The sequence below is a fragment of the Lissotriton vulgaris genome, chromosome 5 (genome assembly GCF_964263255.1).
Source record: "Lissotriton vulgaris chromosome 5, aLisVul1.2, whole genome shotgun sequence".
NCBI lineage: Eukaryota > Metazoa > Chordata > Amphibia > Caudata > Salamandridae > Lissotriton > Lissotriton vulgaris.
In genome coordinates, this window is record NC_141693.1 from 1,991,123,135 (window position 1) to 1,991,142,862 (window position 19,728).

The 19,728-nt window shown below is 46.8% G+C and overlaps 1 protein-coding gene across 1 annotated transcript in view; it reads left to right on the plus strand.

Moving 5' to 3' along the window:
- The window catches only part of CCDC180 (coiled-coil domain containing 180), a 618,906-nt gene that overhangs the window by 149,270 nt on the left and 449,908 nt on the right, over positions 1–19,728 (plus strand). The window contains exon 9 of the mRNA XM_086924739.1: positions 3,049–3,212. Within this exon, the coding sequence (XP_086780865.1) occupies positions 3,049–3,212 (164 nt within the window). The remainder of the gene's footprint in view (positions 1–3,048; positions 3,213–19,728) is intronic.

Consider the following 19,728-nt stretch of genomic DNA (forward strand, 5'->3'; position numbering starts at 1 on the left):
GCTATGCCGCACCCTGGAGAAAACATGGAGAAAAAACCCAACCACCGACAACATGGCCACCCTCAAGGCAGCCACCCGCAAACACCACCAACTGATTCGATCCGCCAAGAAATCAGCATTCAAGGATCGTCTCGACAACAACACTCACAATAGCAAGGAACTTTTCAACATCGTCAAAGAATTCACCAACCCCACCGCAGCATCTAACGACATCACTCCCTCCCAAGACCTCTGCAATGCGTTATCCTCCTTCTTCTACAACAAAATTGCCGACATCCACAACAGCTTCGAGAATACTCTCAGCGATCAACCCTCCCCACCCCCCTCAGATCCTACTCCGCCAACTAACAACCTTAGCGCCTGGAACCCAATCACCACCGAAGACACCATCCGCCTAATGAACTCAATCCACTCTGGCTCGCCAACCGACCCCTGCCCCCACCACATCTTCAACAAAGCTGACTCCATCATCGCACCCCATCTCCGTGATGTCATCAACTGCTCGTTCAACTCTGCCACCTTCCCAGAAAGCTGGAAACACGCCGAACTCAGCGCCCTTTTGAAGAAACCCACAGCAGACCCCTCTGAACTTAAAAACTACCGACCCATATTCCTCCTCCCATTCCCGGCCAAAGTCATTGAGAAAGCTGTCAACAGCCAGCTTGCCGCCTTCTTTGAATCCAACAACCCCCTCGATCCCTCTCAGTCCGGATTTCGAGCAAAACACAGCACCGAAACCGCCCTCATTGCAGCAACAGACGACATCCGAACACTACTGGACAACGGAGAAACAGCGGCCCTCATTTTACTCGACCTCTCCGCCGCTTTCGACACAGTCTGCCACAGCACCCTCATACAATGCCTCAGCAACATCGGCATACAAGGAAAAGCCTTGGACTGGATCACCTCGTTCCTAGCTGGGAGAACTCAGAGAGTCCGACTTCCTCCATTCAACTCAGAGGCCACTGAAGTCATCTGTGGAGTACCACAAGGATCATCACTCAGTCCCACCCTCTTCAACGTCTACATGAGCCCACTCGCATCCATCGCACGCCAACACAACCTCAACAACATCTCTTACGCCAACTACACCCAATTAATCCTTTCCCTCACCAAAGACCCTAACACCGCCAAAACCAATCTTCACGAAGGCATGAAAGAAGTAGCCGAATGGATGAAACATAGCCGCCTAAAACTCAACTCAGACAAAACGGAGGTGCTCATCCTAGGATCTTCCCCCTCTGCCTGGGACGACTCTTGGTGGCCTTCCGCTCTGGGCACAGCACCCACACCCACAGACCATGCACGTAACCTTGGCTTCATCCTAGACTCCTCTCTCTCGATGTCCAGACAAGTCAACGCAGTCTCATCCTTCTGCTTCAACGTACTTCGCATTCTCAAAAAGATCTTCCGCTGGATCCCCCTCGAGATAAGAAAGACTGTCACCCACGCACTGGTCACGAGTCGACTGGAATATGGTAACACACTATACGCCGGAATCACAGCAAAATTGCAGAAAAAACTCCAACGCATCCAAAACGCATCAGCGAGACTCATATTGGACATCCCTTGCCAAGATCACATCACCGGACACCTTTAAGACCTCCACTGGCTTCCCGTCAACAAAAGAATTACGTTCCGTCTTCTCACCCACGCACACAAGGCCCTCTACAATCTAGGACCCGAATGCCTCAACACTCGACTGTCCTTCTACAAACCCACCTGCCAACTAAGATCGTCCAATCAAGCCCTCGCCGCAGTCCCGCGCATCCGAAAATCCACCATGGGTGGCAGATCCTTCTCCTTCCTGGCTGCCAAGACCTGGAACTCACTCCCCACTCACCTCCGCCTTACTCAAAACCACATCTCCTTCAGAAAAGAACTTAAAACCTGGCTATTCAACAAATAATGAACCCCTTCCCCAAGCGCCTTGAGACCCTCTGGGTGAGTAGTGCGCTATATAAATGCCCGAACTTGAACTTGAACGTGGGTACCACCTCCCTGCAGTACTTTTCTCCGGGCTAGTGTCTCGTGGATCCGATTGCTGCATCTGCAGGGACAGGAATGAGCAAACTAATGCTGGAGTATGTATGGCTACAATGATTGATTTGTGTATGTCCCAGACCTAGTAAGAGAGCCGCAGGGCGCTGCACATATTGTCATAGACTGCACGAGTGAGGATCTCTTTAAATTCTGCCAGTAACAGAAGCTCTGGTGGTTCTTTTGATTTGCTTTATCTTATGGCCTTTTTTCACATTGTTGTGCTATCTCCTTAAGATGATGTAATGCCCTGGAGCTTTGTATACATCATGATCTTTGGAAGTGATGGGCACTTAGCAACAAGCAGAATCATGGGTGAGCTGAGCTGTGCTTGCTAGAGTGTCCTTGTGGTGGATGCATTAAAGAGAATTTAAGTTTAACCTGTGTATAATTGTTCTCCTAACACCTTACAAGCAGCAGAACAAAACGAAATAGTCTCTTTTGATAGGTACTGTGTAACTGTTTAAACTGATAGATGTAAAGGCCTGTGAGTGTGCCTATGAACAAGGCATATCTCTTTGGGAGCATCAGGAATACACTAACTTACAGCAATCTCGAATGAAACATATTTACTTCTTCTTGAGTTCCCTTCATGCTCTGTTTTTGACAATGGAAAATGTGAGTCCTTTTTGGTTTACCTGGAAGATTCCTTAGTGTTTATTTATGTACTTGGAAGTGTGGGAATGTTATCTTCAACTGCGTGGCATGTAGCTCTGTACGGCAACCTCCATTCATTAACCCCTTAAGTGCTGCTGACGGCCAATGGTCGTCAGCAGCGCTACCTCCCCAGTGCTGCGCACGACCATTGAACGTCCATTCAGCACTAGTTCTAATGGACAGCGCAGCACTGGGGAGAAATGTTTACACGCAGCTAAGGTGTTAAGACACGAGTCATGCACAGAATGTAAATAAGCTGCATGTAATGAGTGCATTTCCATTTGAGGTCATTGTTTGTATTATTCTAACACTTTTGTCCTTGTGGCTCCATCTTTTGTCATCATATGTCAGATGATCAACCAAGCCATTCTGGCTAACCGCAGAGCCATCATGAAGCTGACCATCAATCTGATGGAGGCCGACCTGAAGCGTGAGGGAGCCCTACGACTCCGATGGCAGGACCGCATGAAGGAATGGAAGCTCACGTGGAAGGACACCGTACTCAATAATTTTAGGTTTGTTCTTGGATCATCATATGGTTAAAGGAGCGTGGTTATTGTTGAGTGCAATATTAAGTGGTTTTAGGGGTTTTCAATCACTTATTCGTATTTTTATTTATTGAAGATATGTAGAAAGTCTAACCACACTTCTACAGGTAGCATCAAATAGTAGATATGAACAATACTACAGATGGCATGACTACCTAGAGAAGACATGACAGAGATTTGATTTTAGACATTCACATACAAGCATACTATTAATGAAAGACAAAGGTCACATTTATTTATAGAAATTCCAATTTTAAAATATGGCAACAGTCAAGTCAGGCCAAGGCTTTGTCAAATAGTGGAATCAGGGGGCAAAAGGCCAAGCACCAAGGGTTGTCATGTGTCAAAGTTCTTAAGTGTGCATTGGTGCTGTTTTTCGTAAACTTTGGAAGGCGGGTGGTGGCACCTATTTGTTTGATTTGGGTGCTCGATTTGAGAGGACCTCACATTTGGAAGGCCCTCAACCATAAAAAAACACATGATGGTTTCGGTGAAGTTATAATATTAGGGTTGACAGAGCATATGGAGAAGGTTAAGGTGGATGTGTGACAAGTTGGGAAATATATGGGGTGGGTTATACCATGAAACCAACTGGCTCAAACCTCTGTGAAACACGTCTGATAATGATGGTGTCAAAGGCGCCAGAGAGGTACGGCAATATCACAACACCTTTGTTGCCTGCATCAATCATCCTTAAATCGTCGGTCAATAGCTGATGTTATGACCAACTCAGTACTGCAACCTGGTCTGAAACCTTCTTGGTGGTCATGCAGCAGTCGGTCCTTTCCAATAAATTCCTGCAACAGCTGCGTGCAACTTTCCAAATAAGCTTTGAAATATCCAGCAGTAAGGAGATGGGACCATCGTTTTTAAAAGTCAGCTGAACTGAAAGTATTTTTTTGCCAGAAGAGGCTTCACAATGGTCTGCTTGAAACTATCAAGGCCTGGAGAAAGGAAAGAGTTTATCATAGACTATACATAAGTTCCAGCCCTTTTCATGAATATTTTTCCAAAGGAATCCTTGTAGAGGGTCCTTTGAGGAACCAGGAGATCTACTATTTGTTATCTTCATTATAGAGTCATCAGTAGAGATAGATCTGAAAGAATTAAAGCATTTGCTCAGGGAACCTGTATGGTGGATCTCAGAACCAGAAACTGTGAACAAAAGGAGATTGGTCGCAAGAGTTAGATATTCCCAAATATATATATATATATATATATATATATATATATATATATATATATATATATATATATATATATATATATATATATATATATATATATATATATATATATATATATATATATATATATATATATATATATATATATATATATATATATATATATATATATATATATATATATATATATATATATATATATATATTCCAGTACTCTATCCTTCAGAATCCAATCACCAGCCAGGACTCAGATAGACAAACGCGGACCCATTTTTTCGTGCTTTTCATTATTTATTAAAGGTTATTTCGCCACGCATCAGTATGCCGCCATGACGCGTTTCGGTCCGACCTGGACCTTGATCACATGACACGTTACAACGGACCCAAGCCAAATTTAAAGTGCCAGGTAACCTATGATTGTAAACAGCTGTTGCATTGCAGAATGAAACTGAAAAACAGACTATGCAATGAACATAGTATATATAGACCAGACTGCCGATAGAATATATAATAAAATTCAATAGAATGTACAATTAAAACATGCATATTTACAAGTTATTTCATAAATGTACACCTTGATATTGATAAAAAATATATACATAAATCTCAATAGAAAAATATATATATATACATCTCTCAATAAATAAAGACATTTTAAGTGCTAGGCTCCAAAATAATATAGGGAGCACTAGTCACATAATCCTAATATATAACCAACTCACTGGTCATATACTATACAACATTCATACGCAGTCTACAATATGCTGTTTACATTGATATAGCCCAAGTGGGCAAACACTTCAAAAAATATGGCAAAAAGGATCCTAGAATAGAAAGATCGATATTATCAGCTGCCTGAAATATATAGGCGAGAAATTGTGTGATAACATAACTGTGAATCAGTGAAACAATACAAATGAAATAAAGACCAAGATACTCCATTCGATTACTAAGAATAACCAACAGTGTGTTACGTGAATTAAAAAGGACAATGCTTGAAATCATATTATAGCGCAGAAGTGTGTTAAGAGAGACATGCAGGGAGGCATTGTTTGCTGAATTAAATGGAGATTCCAGAATGTACCATAACAGTGAAAATAATTGACCAAACAGTTAATCAAATCTCTTAAACCATGTAAGGCCTGCCACATTTATGTTATAGTTATTATTGGGACCGAGAGACAGCATTTATATGCAAGTGTATAAGTCCTCTGTGGTGTTGAGACCGTTCGGAACCTTGGAATTAAATTCCAAGATGTACCTGGTCTCTAACACTCTCAGGGCACTGTCTCTGTTGCCACCCTTGCGAGTTGGAGGTATACAGTCAATGGCAAAGTACTGAAGCAGAGTATTGTCACTATCATGCTTGGCTTGGAAATGCCGTGCTACCGGATATGTCTGATCCTTGTTATTGATGGCCCTGAGGTGTTGCAGGATCCTCATGTGCACGGGTAGCTTGGTACTGCCAATGTAACGCAATGCGCAAGGGCATTCCAACACGTAAACGACGTATTCAGTTTTGCACGTAATACGTCGCTTGATTTTAACTGGTTGGGGCAAAAATGGAGTACTGTACTCCTTCACATTTTTAGCATTTTTGCAGGCCTTACAATGGAAACACTTGAAAAAACCTTTTTGCTTGGAAAGCCAGTTAGAGGGGGATTTGATTTCAGGATTGCATTTATCCAAACTATTTCCCATGGATCTAGCTTTTCGAAAAGTTATTTGAGGGGTAGGGTTGTCTTTAAGCAAATCCTTGCCTATGACAGGGTCCTTCAACAACAAATCCCAATGCCTCCTAAATATCTTTCTAATGGCCTTATGTTGTTTGTTATAGGTCACAATAACTCGCACCTTTTTGTTTTCATCACTGGCCATGGCAGGGATTTTAGGGGATAGGATACTCTCCCGGCTCAAGGATTCAGTTTTCTTGATAGCTTTGTCAATAATCGCAGGTTTGTATCCCCTTTGAAGGAACCGCTCTTTACAACTTCTCTGTGCCAGTTTACATTCCTCATTGTCACTGCAAATGCGTTTGATCCGCAGCATCTCCCCATAAGGGATGCTGTTAATCAAATGCTGGGGATGATGGCTTGAGGCATGAAGGACAGAGTTTCCAGCCGTAGGCTTACGATGGATGTCACTGACCATGTCATGAGTGATGTAATATGTGACGTCATCAGCAGTGCATTGCACACGCAAGTTATAGTGGGTCCATCTAACTATAACGTGGGAATTTCAATGGTTTTATACGAGTAAAACCTCCAGCTAACTATAACTGGTGTGAAACCTATGTTTTTTTCAGTGAATTTAATAGGTTTTTTAAATGCTAATTCCTAACTATAACTGGTGTGAAACCTATGTTTTTGTCACTGAATTTCATAGGTTTTAAAAATGCTAATTCCTAACTATAATTGGTGTGAAACCTATGGTTTTTTCAGTGAATTTCATAGGTTTTTTTAATGCTAATTCCTAACTATAAGTCTCACTTTATAAGTAAGACTGTTAGCGCTCTAGTTGTTCTTTAGAACACTCTGGTACATTCTGTCATTGGGCTACAGTTGGGCTACATCTAGCTGATATTTGGGCTACATTTGCTTTTTTTGTCTCTGGTGGCCATCTTTGGGCTACATTGGGCTACATTTGGGCTACATTTGGGCTCTATCAATCAATCAATCAATCAGTGACACTTATAAAGCGCGCTACATACCCGTAGGGTCTCAAGGCGCTGGGGGGGGGGAGCTGCTACTGCTCGAACAGCCAGGTCTTCAGCTTCTTCCTGAAGGAGAGGTGGTCTTGGGTCAGGCGCAGGTCGGTCGGGAGGGAGTTCCAGGTCTTGGCGGCCAGGTAGGAGAAGGACCTTCCTCCTGTAGTCGCTCTTCGGATGCGGGGGACGGCGGCGAGGGCGTGGTTGGCTGATCGGAGGTGGCGTTTGGGAGCGTAGAAGTTGACTCGGCTGTTGAGGTAGCTCGGGCCTTGGTCGTGTAGGGCTTTGTGTGCGTGGGTGAGGAGGCGGAAGGTGATTCTTTTGTTGACGGGGAGCCAGTGAAGGTCTCTCAGATGTCCGGAGATGTGGCTGGTTCGTGGGATGTCGAGGATGAGTCTGGCTGAGGCGTTCTGGATCCGCTGGAGTCTCTTCTGGAGCTTGGCGGTGGTACCGGCGTAGAGGGCGTTGCCGTAGTCCAGTCGGCTGGTGACGAGGGCCTGGGTGACGGTCTTCCTGGTCTCGGTGGGGATCCACCAGAAGATCTTCCGTAGCATGCGTAGGATGTTGAAGCATGCCGAGGAGACGTTGTTGACTTGCCTGGTCATGGAGAGGGAGGAGTCCAGGATGAAGCCCAGGTTGCGTGCATGGTCTGTCGGTTTGGGTGCGGAGCCCAGGGCGGGAGGCCACCAGGAGTCGTCCCAGGCGGAGGGAGAGGAGCCCAGGATGAGGACCTCCGTCTTGTCCGAGTTCAGTTTCAGGCGGCTGGTCGTCATCCACTCGGCTACCTCTTTCATCCCTTCGTGCAGGTTGGCTCTGGCGGCGGCGGGGTCGTTGGTCAGGGAGAGGATCAGCTGGGTGTCGTCGGCGTAGGAGATTATGCTGAGGTTGTGTTTGCGTACGATGGCCGCGAGGGGGCTCATGTAGACGTTGAAGAGGGTGGGGCTCAGAGATGATCCTTGGGGGACGCCGCAGATGACTTCGGTGGCCTCTGACTTGTACGGTGGTAGGCGGACTCTCTGTGTTCTCCCGTCGAGGAAGGAGATGATCCATTCCAGCGCCTTGTCCTGGATTCCGACGTTGCTGAGGCGCCGTACTAGGGTGCGGTGGCAGACCGTGTCGAATGCCGCGGAGAGGTCCAGGAGGATGAGGGCCGCTGTTTCTCCGTTGTCCATCAGGGCTCGGATGTCATCGGTGGCGGCGATGAGGGCGGTCTCGGTGCTGTGGTTGGCTCGGAAGCCGGACTGTGAGGGGTCGAGGGATCCGTTCGTCTCGAGGAAAGCGGCCATCTGCTTGTTGACGGTCTTCTCGATGACTTTGGCTGGAAACGGGAGGAGCGAGATGGGGCGGTAATTCTTGAGGTCGGTGGGGTCCGCTGTTGGTTTCTTGAGTAGAGCGCTGAGTTCGGCGTGTTTCCAGCTCTCGGGGAAGGTGGTGGTGTCGAAGGATGTGTTGATGATGTCTCGCAGGTGGGGTGCGATGACAGCGTCGGCCTTGTTGAAGACGTGGTGAGGGCAGGGGTCGGTCGGTGATCCGGAGTGGATGGAGTTCATCGTGCGGATGGTGTCTTCGGTGCTGATCGGGGTCCAGGCGTGGAGGGTGGTGGTGGGGGGTGGTTGTTCGGTCATGGTGTGCGTTGGTTGGTTGTTGAAGCTGTTGTGTATGTCCGCGATCTTGTTGTGGAAGTATGAAGCCAGGGAGTTGCAGAGGTCTTGCGATGGGGTGATGTCGTTGTTTCCTGCGCTGGGGTTGGAAAGCTCTTTGACGATGTTGAAGAGTTCCTTGCAGTTGTGTGCGTTGTTGTCCAACCGGTCCTTGAATGCTGTTTTCTTGGCGGCGCGGATCAGCTGGTGGTGATTCCGGGTGGCAAGTTTGAAGGAGGTCCTGTTGTCCGGTGTCGGTTCCCTTCTCCAGACTTTCTCGAGGGCTCGGCAGTTCTTCTTGGAGCTCTTGAGTTCGTCGGTGAACCATGGGGCTTTCTTGCTGCCGAGTCTGCTGGGCGGGGTCCTCAGTGGGGCGAGTTCGTCCGCGCAGTTGCTGATCCACTTCGTGAGGTTGTCGGCGGCCTGGCTGGGGTTCGCTGAGCTGGCAGGAGGGTGCTGGCTCAGGGAGGTGGCGAGCTGGTCTGCTGTGATCTTGTTCCAGCTTCTGCGGGCGGCCTGTTGCTGGTGGTGGTGGGTCGTTGTTTTCTTGAAGGTGAAGTGGACGCAGCTGTGGTCCGTCCAATGAAGCTCTGTGGCGTGGCTGAAGTCGATGTCCTTGCTGGATGAGAAGACAGCGTCGAGTGTGTGTCCGGCGAGGTGGGTGGGGGTGGACACCAGTTGCTTGAGTCCCAGGTTGGCGAGGTTGTCGAGCAGGGTGCTGGTGTTGCGGTCGTTGTTGTTCTCCAGATGGAAGTTGAGGTCTCCCAGGAGGATGTAGTCAGCGGAGGGGAGGGCATGTGGGCTGACGAAGTCGGCGATGTCCTCGCTGAATTGTGTGCGTGGTCCAGGGGGTCGGTAGATCAGGGTGCCTCTGAGGGTGGTGTTCGGGTTGGTGTGGATCTGGAAATGCAGGTGTTCGGCGGTGGTCAGGGAGTTGTCGGTGCTGGTCGTGAGACGGATGGTGCTCCTGTGGATGATGGCGATGCCTCCTCCCATCTGGTTGGCGTTTCGGTCCCTCCGGACGATCTTGTAGCCCTCTGGGATGGCGATGGCGATGTCGGGAGCTGAAGAGGCGTTCATCCAGGTCTCCGTGAGGAAGGCAACGTCTGGAGCTGTGGTGTCGAGGAGGTTCCAGAGTTCGATGGCATGTCTGTGGACGGAGCGGGTGTTGAGTAGGATGCACTTGAGGTGGGTGCTGCTGGTGTTCGGCTTGGTGGGTGCTGGTGCGAGGCAGGTCCGGATGCAGGTGAACTTGCAGGCGTGGCAGCTGAAGGGTCCGTGGGTACGTTGTGGGGAGGCTTGATGGCATTCTGGGAGTCGGCCGGTGTTGAGAGCGGTGAGGGTGGCGGCGGAGTACGTCAGGCGGGTCGGTCGGGGTCTTCGTGGGCCAGGGGTCCTGGCACTGGGCACGGTCCAGGCGCGGACGGGCGTAGACGGGCTTACCTTTGGCGCGCCTTCGGCGCACAATCGGCGCGTCCGCTGCGCGTGACCGCTGCGCGTTCGCACGGTCGCCATTTAAGGCGAAGTGCGCGGGTGGGCGGAGCAGCTGGGAGGCGGGAGCGGGGAGGGTACAGAATAGAAAAAGGGGCGGGGAAAAGCGGCGGTGGCAGGAAGGGAGGGCGGCGAGGTAGGCGGACAACAAGGAAGGAAACCACAACACGGGGGAAATAAAAATTATACAGAACGGGCACAAATTCTCAACAAAATAAGGAAAACAAGGAAAAAACCAAAGTTATATCAAACAGGCACAAATGTTGGACAAAACAAGGGCAAAAACAACCGCAGCGGCGCCCGCCGGCAATCGGCAAAACACAGAGAGTCCGCCTACCACCGTACAAGTCAGAGGCCACCGAAGTCATCTGCGGCGTCCCCCAAGGATCATCTCTGAGCCCCACCCTCTTCAACGTCTACATATATATATAGCCCAATGTAGCACAATATATATTTTTTTCAAAGTTAATTTTCGTAAAAACCACTTGAGAATAGCAAAGGCACATTGGGCTACCAATCCCTACTATTTTTCCCAATTTCTTTTTTTAAATGTTTTTTTTTTTGCTATGAAGTGCTCCCGGTACGCGCCCCGGGTGCGCCCCGAGAGCGTTCTTTCATAAAGCGCCCCGGGGCGCGCTCCGGGGAGCGTCACGTAAGCGCCAAAAACGCGAACGAAAACATGATCGTGACGTATCGCGTAGCCGCGTCCGTGTGATACGCACGGCGGAAGAGCACCCGGAAGCACTCGAGCGAATACGATCGCGCAACGTAGGCGTCCGGCGCGCTTACGCGACGCGCCCCTGGGCGCGCCCCGGGGCGCGTTGCGTAAGCGCGTCGGGTCATGTGACCAGAAAATAACACTTTTCATTGGTTCATAACAGTTTTGGTTTCATAATGATGAAGCCCCTGGTCATGTGACCTGAAAATAACACTTTTCAGTGGTTCAATAATTATTTTTTTCTAAATTTTGAGAAACCCACCCATTTCTCTCACTATTGATTTGCACTTGGAGAGAGCAAGAGGTGTTTTGTGAATTATCTACTCATTAATTTCCTGATCTACAGCAATGGCTGCAAGGGAGTCATCCAGCAGTGATTCAGATGGTTTTGTGCAAGAGGACCCTCCTCACCAGAAAACAAAGGACCACTTCATCTGGAAATTTTATGACATCCCTGAAGGACAAAAAAAAGTTAATGCAAGTAAAGTAACTTGTAAAATATGGGCAGTATTTTATCCAGAAGCAATCCTCTAAAAAAATATAGCTTTGGAAATGCCAATTTAATTAGGCATGTCAAAAGAAGACACCCAAAAAATTATTCCTGGGAGAGTGTCAGGGAGCTGGCAGAGAATGCACGAAGAGATGGCGGCAGCACCTCCACTGGTGGAGCAACACCTTCAGGAACAACACGTGCAAGAATGGTCCCTAACGTGCAGCCGGTCTTTGCAGGCATAAATTTTTTATGCGTGGACTGTGACGAACTACTCTGTTATGGGGAGCAGAGCGTTGAACTCATTGCAATAAAGAGACAGGAACACCGATGCTCTCCCCGTCCCTAAATGTTCTCATTTTTTTGCTCCTGTTGAGCAGTTTTTGAATCCCTGTTTTTGTTTTTCCCCTGTAAAAAATCCCCAAAAATATAAAATCGTTTTAAAAAGTATAAAAAAAATATAAAACAACAAAAACAAAAAAAAAGTTTTCAGAACTACCTCCAAGTTATAAAAAAAAGCTATTTAAAAAAAAAGCCCCCCGGTGCGAGTACCGGGCGCTCCCCACCGCAAATCAAAAAACATTTTGACCCACAAAACATACCTAGGGGGTCAGGGGGGTGTACCCTGCCCCCTTTTGCTCATTTCCCCCTTTGATTTTTACCACCTCAATCCTACCGAGGTACAAGATGGCGGCTGCTGCGGACTGTGTCGAATGTTTACAGGCACCCAAGAGCCAATCAGCTTTCTGTACGCAAGTCGCTTGGCGCGCTTTGAGCGCTCCCCGGTGCGCGGCTCTAGATATATATATTTTTTTAACCTAAATTACTCAAAATCCACTGGAGCACATATCTTGAGACATAGCAAAGGCACATCGGGCTACCAGTCCCTACAATTTTGCCAAGTTTGGTGTAAATCTATTCAGCCGTTCGGACTAAAAGTGAAATCGACCGCCCTATGGAAATTAACATGGGGAAAACGCGTTTTGGGACCCCCCTTTTATCTCGGCCCCTCGTCAACCGGTGCCAAAGTTATTCCAAATAGAATTTTGAGATTTAACATTGAAAAAAATCCTAACTATAACTACCTACTGGCGACCGCCAGTAGGTAATATATACATATATATATATATATATATATATATATATATATATATATATATATATATATATATATATATATATATATATATATATATATATATATATATATATACGATTCACAATCCTGCTCCGCTGCATCAGCAAATGGACAGAAATCCAATCCGCATCAACGAAACCCACAGGTACAGACCACTCCACAGCGCAAAAAGTAAATTCAAAGTGGTTTATTCACACGCAATCGCCAGCATGACGTGTTTCGGTCACTCGTCATGCAGTACACTGGTCGTGTGCTTATGACGAGCTGAGCTCGTCATGAAACAATGAGAAAGGAGGATCTGCAACACAGGAGGGGAATTGCCTTAGCAGCCATGTGGTTAAATAGTCTTTTTATATTAAGGCAACCCTTGTTTGTTAAATTATTTTGTAACTGAAATGGACCAGCCCACCAATAGTGGAATAATCGAAAATCCATATCTTATCAAGGCATGAAAGATGCAAGTATTATCATTGATTAAAAGGCATATTGTGTTTCTGTTTTTTTACCACTGATCCTACTTTACATATTCCGGAATAGCTTAGATTTATTTGAATTCCTATAATTGGACAAGCCATGAAAGTAGGATGTAACCTGAGCAAGGGGGTCCTTTACAGTGCAAGCCTCAGAATCAAGTAGGCAGCAAACAATAGGATAGTATTAGCTGACTCTGTTGGTCATCAGAGTCCTGTTTGTTATGACAAGGGCATGGCCATGGCATGTACATGCGTGGATGGGCACAGCCGAGCTTGCCTTTGGTGTGTTTGTGGTCTGTGTGCTGAATGGATGTACGTTGAATCTCTTATTTTATGCCCCTTTGTTTCTGTGCATGCTCTGATGGTTTTACAACATCTACACTACTGTGTTTCAACACCGATGTTGGAGGGCGATGACTTGTCATGTCTATACGCAGGGTAATGAGTAGGGGAGTAAATGGTTTATGCATGCTTTTGGGGTCATTGAGTATGATGTGAGGAAAAGTGTAATCCTGTTGATGGATACATTTAAGAGGTGAATGTGGAAGAAGGGTTGGTAATGGTGGTATAGTCACAGTGACTAGTGCGTGGGTGTGGCATGCCATTAATTTGAGTACAGGAGGGGATCATCAAGCAAACGTTATAGCAGCACTGAGTTGTGAAGGTCCAGTATCCTCCGTACAGGGAACACAGCAAGGGTACCAGTCACTCAGGGCACGCCACTCGAGGTGCAGGGGTTGCACGCGATGATGAGTTCAGCATTTGGCAGCTTCATTGAGACGCTTTCTCAAACCCAACAACCACTTGGCCCAATGTTTGAGCCATCTTCTTGTTGGAATCATTAATGAGTGTAGTTGAGGTAATAGTCCTACTCACAGTTCATTGCACTGAAGCAGCTTCCCGGGGCCTAAAGATGGATTCAAGATGGCCAGAGCTGCTCTGTGGAAATGAGCATAGCTGGACCATTTCTGAAGAACATGAACCAAATGCAAAATATTAGGAAATGGTTTCATAGGTGTTGAATACCTCTTGCTGGAGTTATAACTTAAAGTAAAATGTGAAGGGAGGCATCTATAAACACACTTATGGTAGCATGTGAAGGCAAACATCTGCAAACACACTTCTGGTAATTTGAAGATAAACATCTACAAACACTTATGGTAACATGAAGACAAAGATCTGCAAACACTTATGGTTATATGTGAAGGCAAACATCTGCAAACATACTTATGATAACATGTGAAGGCACAAACATATGGTAACATGTGGGGGCAAACATCTACAAACACACTTATGATAACATGTGAGGCAGTGTTGCAGGAATTCTGCTCAGACACAGAACTGTGCACAGAGACCCAGGACATCAGTGAATTGTGGTGGACCGAACAACTCACCTCAGTACCTAGAACCCCTAACCGACTAGCATCAGTGTCACATTAACTCTTCGTCCTATAGCAAAGCTACCAATGATTAGACAACCCGGACTATGCGATTTAGGTTGCTCTCAGGAATGGTGGGAATCAAGAACACTCTTTCGTTATATTCTCATACCAGTCCACAACATGGGTAATAAAGAGACACAATAAAGTTTAAAATATTTATTTTAATGACGTGCTCCAAGATGCAGTAATTTTGCGAGCATAAGCAGACATATGATTAAAAAGTAATACGATCAGCATTGTTACAATTCCATAAAACACAAAAGTAGAAATCATATTATAATGATGGTGGGAACAGGTTATATAGCACCTAGTATGCCACCCTCCCTAGCTTGGAACTATGTTTTATAAAATATAGAAGGTCTCTTAGGCTTGAATAGGGGACCCCATATCTACAAGATCAGCAGAGGTGAATCACATCAGGATCTGCAATAGCTCTCTGTCTCTCTGGAAACAGGCTTTCTTCAGAGTGTATAAAATCATGTATGCCGTGCAATATTAAAGGCGCCAGGATTTCAGCTAGCTGCAGCTGCGTGCATGTTATGTCTAGCGCATGAGCCGATCAGCCCTAATGACACCTAATCATTGCTATGATAACCTTGGAGGCTTCAGCATCCACTGTACAGACTAAGGTCGAGCTGTAAGTCTAGGAACGTTGAAAACAAGCCATTCTCATATGAAGCGATTCAAGCAGCCTAACTTACAACAACAGTTACTTATGGTGTTGTGTGCAAAAAGGTAAAATGGCGTTTAAACTTCTAATAAGCCTATGCTAACATAGCAATGTGCATAAGTAAGGCCCTGCCTTCACTACAGCAGGCATCTGCAAACACAGTTATGGCAACCTAGAAATTGTCTCTGTGTAAGAGGTGTAAGTGGTTAAGAAGAGAGTAAACACCCTGCTGAACTCACTGGGGAAGCATGAAGAAAAGGTTGACCAGGGAACCAGTGCTAGAGGATGAAAGATACATCTTTCTCTTCTAAAAGTAGCTCTGGTAGATCTTTTGCTGTGGAACAATTTTATTAGAAATGTAGTTGGAACAATTTCATGGAAATGACCTACTGGGAGCTACCTCTCGAAATACCTGGTTACCAGGGTGCATGAACTTATACGCATAATTACCGTGCCGGCTTAGGTAGTCTCCAAGGGCTAGAGGTGAGCAGGGAATTTATTAACGAAGGCTTTTCAAGCAATGGTGGAACAGATCCAACAAGAGAATTGTTGCTAAATCTAATGCAGTTATCTGATAGAGACTTCTTGCTGCAAATTCGTACATTTGAATTACCCCCTGGCGTCAGACTGGATTCAGAAATGTTTTCGTCATTAATACCCCTGCACATCAGTAAGTGGTGTCGTGCACAGCATGGTGTTGTTTGTGGCAGAAATTACGTTTGCTGTGCTTATATAGGTCCACCCACATGCGCTAATGCCAATTCTTTTTTATTTCTGTGTTCGTCAGCACAGATCCAGGAACAGCTACTCCTTTAGTAAGTCTTTTGAGGTCTTACCTAACCTCATCTAAAAATGTCATCTGAAAAGGCTGGCTTCAAGCCCTGCGGGCCTGTTACCGACAGATGTCGGTGACAGACCCACACCTTGTTTGCTTCTGCTGCCTCAAAAGAGACCACGACCCAAAGAACTGTTTGGACTACCGCCCCATGCACCCGAAGGCTTTGAGGGAGCGCCTACTAAAGCTTCTAGCGGTTCGATGTGTGACGCCGCGATTATCGAGGTCTTGGTTGACAGGAAGGTCCTGGGAGCCGTCGCAGAGTCCAGGGTCATTGTTGCACTCCATGTCATCAAAAAGAAGTCGAAACATGCTTTGTCTTCACCTCGTCCGTGGCCAACCAGACAAGGAAGCATCGCCTCTCAATGTCTGGATCCGCAGTTGAGACAATAATTGGGCCAACTCTGCGCTTCCCCCAATTGCCCTGAGCCGGAGCAACCCCTGCCCAATTAAAAGAATTTGTGAGGCCATGCATCCAATATTTTGATGGCCCATTCACTACGGCATGCCCTCTGACCCGGCAGGTTTGGGAGTGGCCCCTACTGCATCCACATTGGCAGTTCTGGCGCCAGCCGGCCCCAGGAATCCACAAATGGATCCGGATAAGTGTTGTTCATTCCACCTCGACCTTCCCTGATGCCGATCCAGAGGCCGATGCTGCCAGTGCCCACCAGTGGCACCATCCTCATCCACAACTCCGACACGGAGCTAGCGGGGCCTGACACCTATTTCTGTGGGCTAGAACTTGGAGAGGCACTGGACCATGAAAAATACCAGCCTTATGAAGAACAAATGGACTGGTGTGAAGATCTGGGTGAAGCCCAGTAGACTGTAGATACTGTCATGCTTTCTCCCCCTACCCTGGCTATAGAGATGGGAACTTGATTCGCAATGGTGGTGCGGAGGGTGGCTGAGGTCCTGGACCTTATTTTGTCTTTGGTGGCAGTAAAGACTAACGTCTTGACGGACGTGCTTCATCCAGGAGTGTCCCCATCAGAACCGCCCCTTCCAATCAATGAGGCAATATTTGACATCCTGCTTGGGCCATGGCCCAAACTCAGCACAGGGACTCTTGTGAACAGGACAATTGCCCGCCGCCACCATCCCACTCCTGGGAACCCAAACTTCCTCACCCAACACTCCACTTCGGATAGCATGGTGGTTGAAGCCTCCACATCCTGTGTAAATCCAGGCGCATTCCCAACCACCCTGCCAGATGAGGAATCCAAGAATTTCGACCCTTTAGGCAAGAAAATGATTTCTTCCACCAGCCTGGTATTGTGGTTGGTGAGCACTGCATGCCGTTTGGCTCCTGTTCCCATGCTCTGGGATACGGTTGCACAGATACTACTAGCAATTCCAGAGGAGGCCCGAGCCATGCTTTCCAAGGCTATTGCCGATTTAAGGGATGCAGCGAAGTTCATTATTCGATGTGAACTAGACACCACCGACTCACTAGGCAAAGCTGTTTCATCGACAGTGGCCCTGCGACCCCATGCCTGGATGAGGACTGCTGGCTTTTCTGGGGATGTCCAAACATCACTCATGGATATGCTTTTTGATGGCCCCCGTCTCTTCGGAGACAAGGAGGATTTGGCGCTGGTTCACTGTAAGGACAGTAGGGCTATGGCCAAATCCTTGAGCCTTTTAATGGCCCCTTGTCCCCCTCAATCTGCCTTTTGCTCCTTTTGTGACTATAGAAGGGGCATGCAGTCGCGTTATTACCTGTACAGCAGGCGTGGCGTGCAAGTTTACCAGCCACTGCATGGCCGTGGACGTGGCTCCTACTTGCCCCGTGGGTCGGGTGGCCGGTGGTTGTGTCAGTCCACCACCTCCCTAGCAGCCAAAGCCTCCAAACTTTTATAGTGCACTCATTTACCATCATGGGCGCCCAGTTATTGACAGGATCCGCCATCACCTGCCCCACTGGCAGTCCATGACATCAGGCAGGTGGGTTATGCAGATTGTCCGAAGGGGCTACTCCTTCCCCTTCAAGACTACCCTTCCCTCCATGCCACCTACATAGAATCAGTTGACAGAGGGCAATCTATCTCTTCTTTGACAGGAAGTGATAGATCTTTTTGGCAACGAAGCCATAGAGCCAACATCAGAAATGGGTTGTGGTTGTTATTCATTCTACTTTCTGTTGCCTAGAAAGGATGGGGCCTTCGTCCTATCCTAGACTTGCGCGCTCTCAACTTATTACTCAAGAAGGAGAAGTTCAAAATGCTTACTCTAGCTTAGGTCCTATCCGGTTTACTCTATGAATTTTTTTGACTAATGTTCTCCAAATGTTATGCGTGCCAGCAAGAATTGTCAATCTTAGAGACGGTGCCTGTTTTTTTAAAAAGAATTATCAATTACTTCTGTAAAGCTTTGCTGGCACTTTTGCCCAGAGGAATGCTCCACCCGCTCAGAGAAACTTAGCTCTATAGTCTAAGTGAATGATAAACTTATAGGTCACCTGTGTCCCTTGCTCAGTTGGACCCACTATGGCTTTACCATGGAAATCTAAAACTAGGAACAGTTTGGAAAGCAAATAATTGCCTCTTCAGTCTTGTTTTTGAAGAGTGACGAGTCTCGTCGATTATAGGATGTGCTTGCCTCTCGTTGGATCCAAAAAACTAGACGCGACAAATTATAGCTTGATGCTGTGTTGTATTTATTTTGTTTTGGCAGGCAGTGGTATCGGTTCCCTCTGAATAATTTCAAAACCTGAGGAAATTAAGCGCTTACTTTGATGTTGGCACAGCTAATATTTCACGCTTGGTGGTAACATTATAATGCCAGTGGTTTATAATTAGCTGTATGAAGCCATGGGAATGGCAGAAAATAGATTTAGAAACACAATAACAATGATTCCGCTATTATTTTTTCCTAAACATGAACTTAAAACTGACCTAAAATGCTTTGAAATGGTTGGTTGTGCAGAAGAAGGTGTTAAAAGTTTGATGTTGGAAAAAGTAAAGATTGCACTGCAACTCTCCACCAAAAGTATGTATGACATTTCTCTCACTCTTGCACTCCGTGTCAGTCCAAAGCATTGTTTGCTTCTGTGTACCCCCACGGTCTAACTTACTGTCTCCTCTGTGTGCTTCTGTCCCCTCTACTCCCGCCCATATTGCTCTCTATCACCAACTCTGTCTCATAATGCCCAACACCAGCTACAGGACCATTCTTTTGCTGCATGTCAATGATGCCAGCCCCAGCGCCGTACACAAACACAAGTGTTGTGGAGAGACAATGCATAATGCATAGCTTAAACACATTAACATTGACAACGCCTATAGCTCTCTGATTGCCTGACCTATTTGCTTTGTCAAAGCGTGTTTTATTCCCGTTGGCCTCAGATTGCAGTTGCCTTCACTGCCCTCCTCATCATCATCTGTGCCCCATCACTTGCGCCCTCTGCGGCCACTGTACCTGCCCTTTCTGCACACCACCAGCACCATATTGTTTCGGTAGAATTACTATGCCGCTGTCCACTTAGGTCTACTCTTCTATCCAGTGGTGCCCTCCTCATAGGCTCTCCCTGCCCATTCCTCTATCACACAGTCATCATTAGTCGCATTCAGTTTATTTCTGACCCTACCCATCACCTCTCTTCGTCTTTCCCCTGCCACTCTTCGCCCTCCAAATAGACTGTCTTGCCCCTTCTTGCATCTTTTGGCAGCCATGTTGTGGTGGTGGGC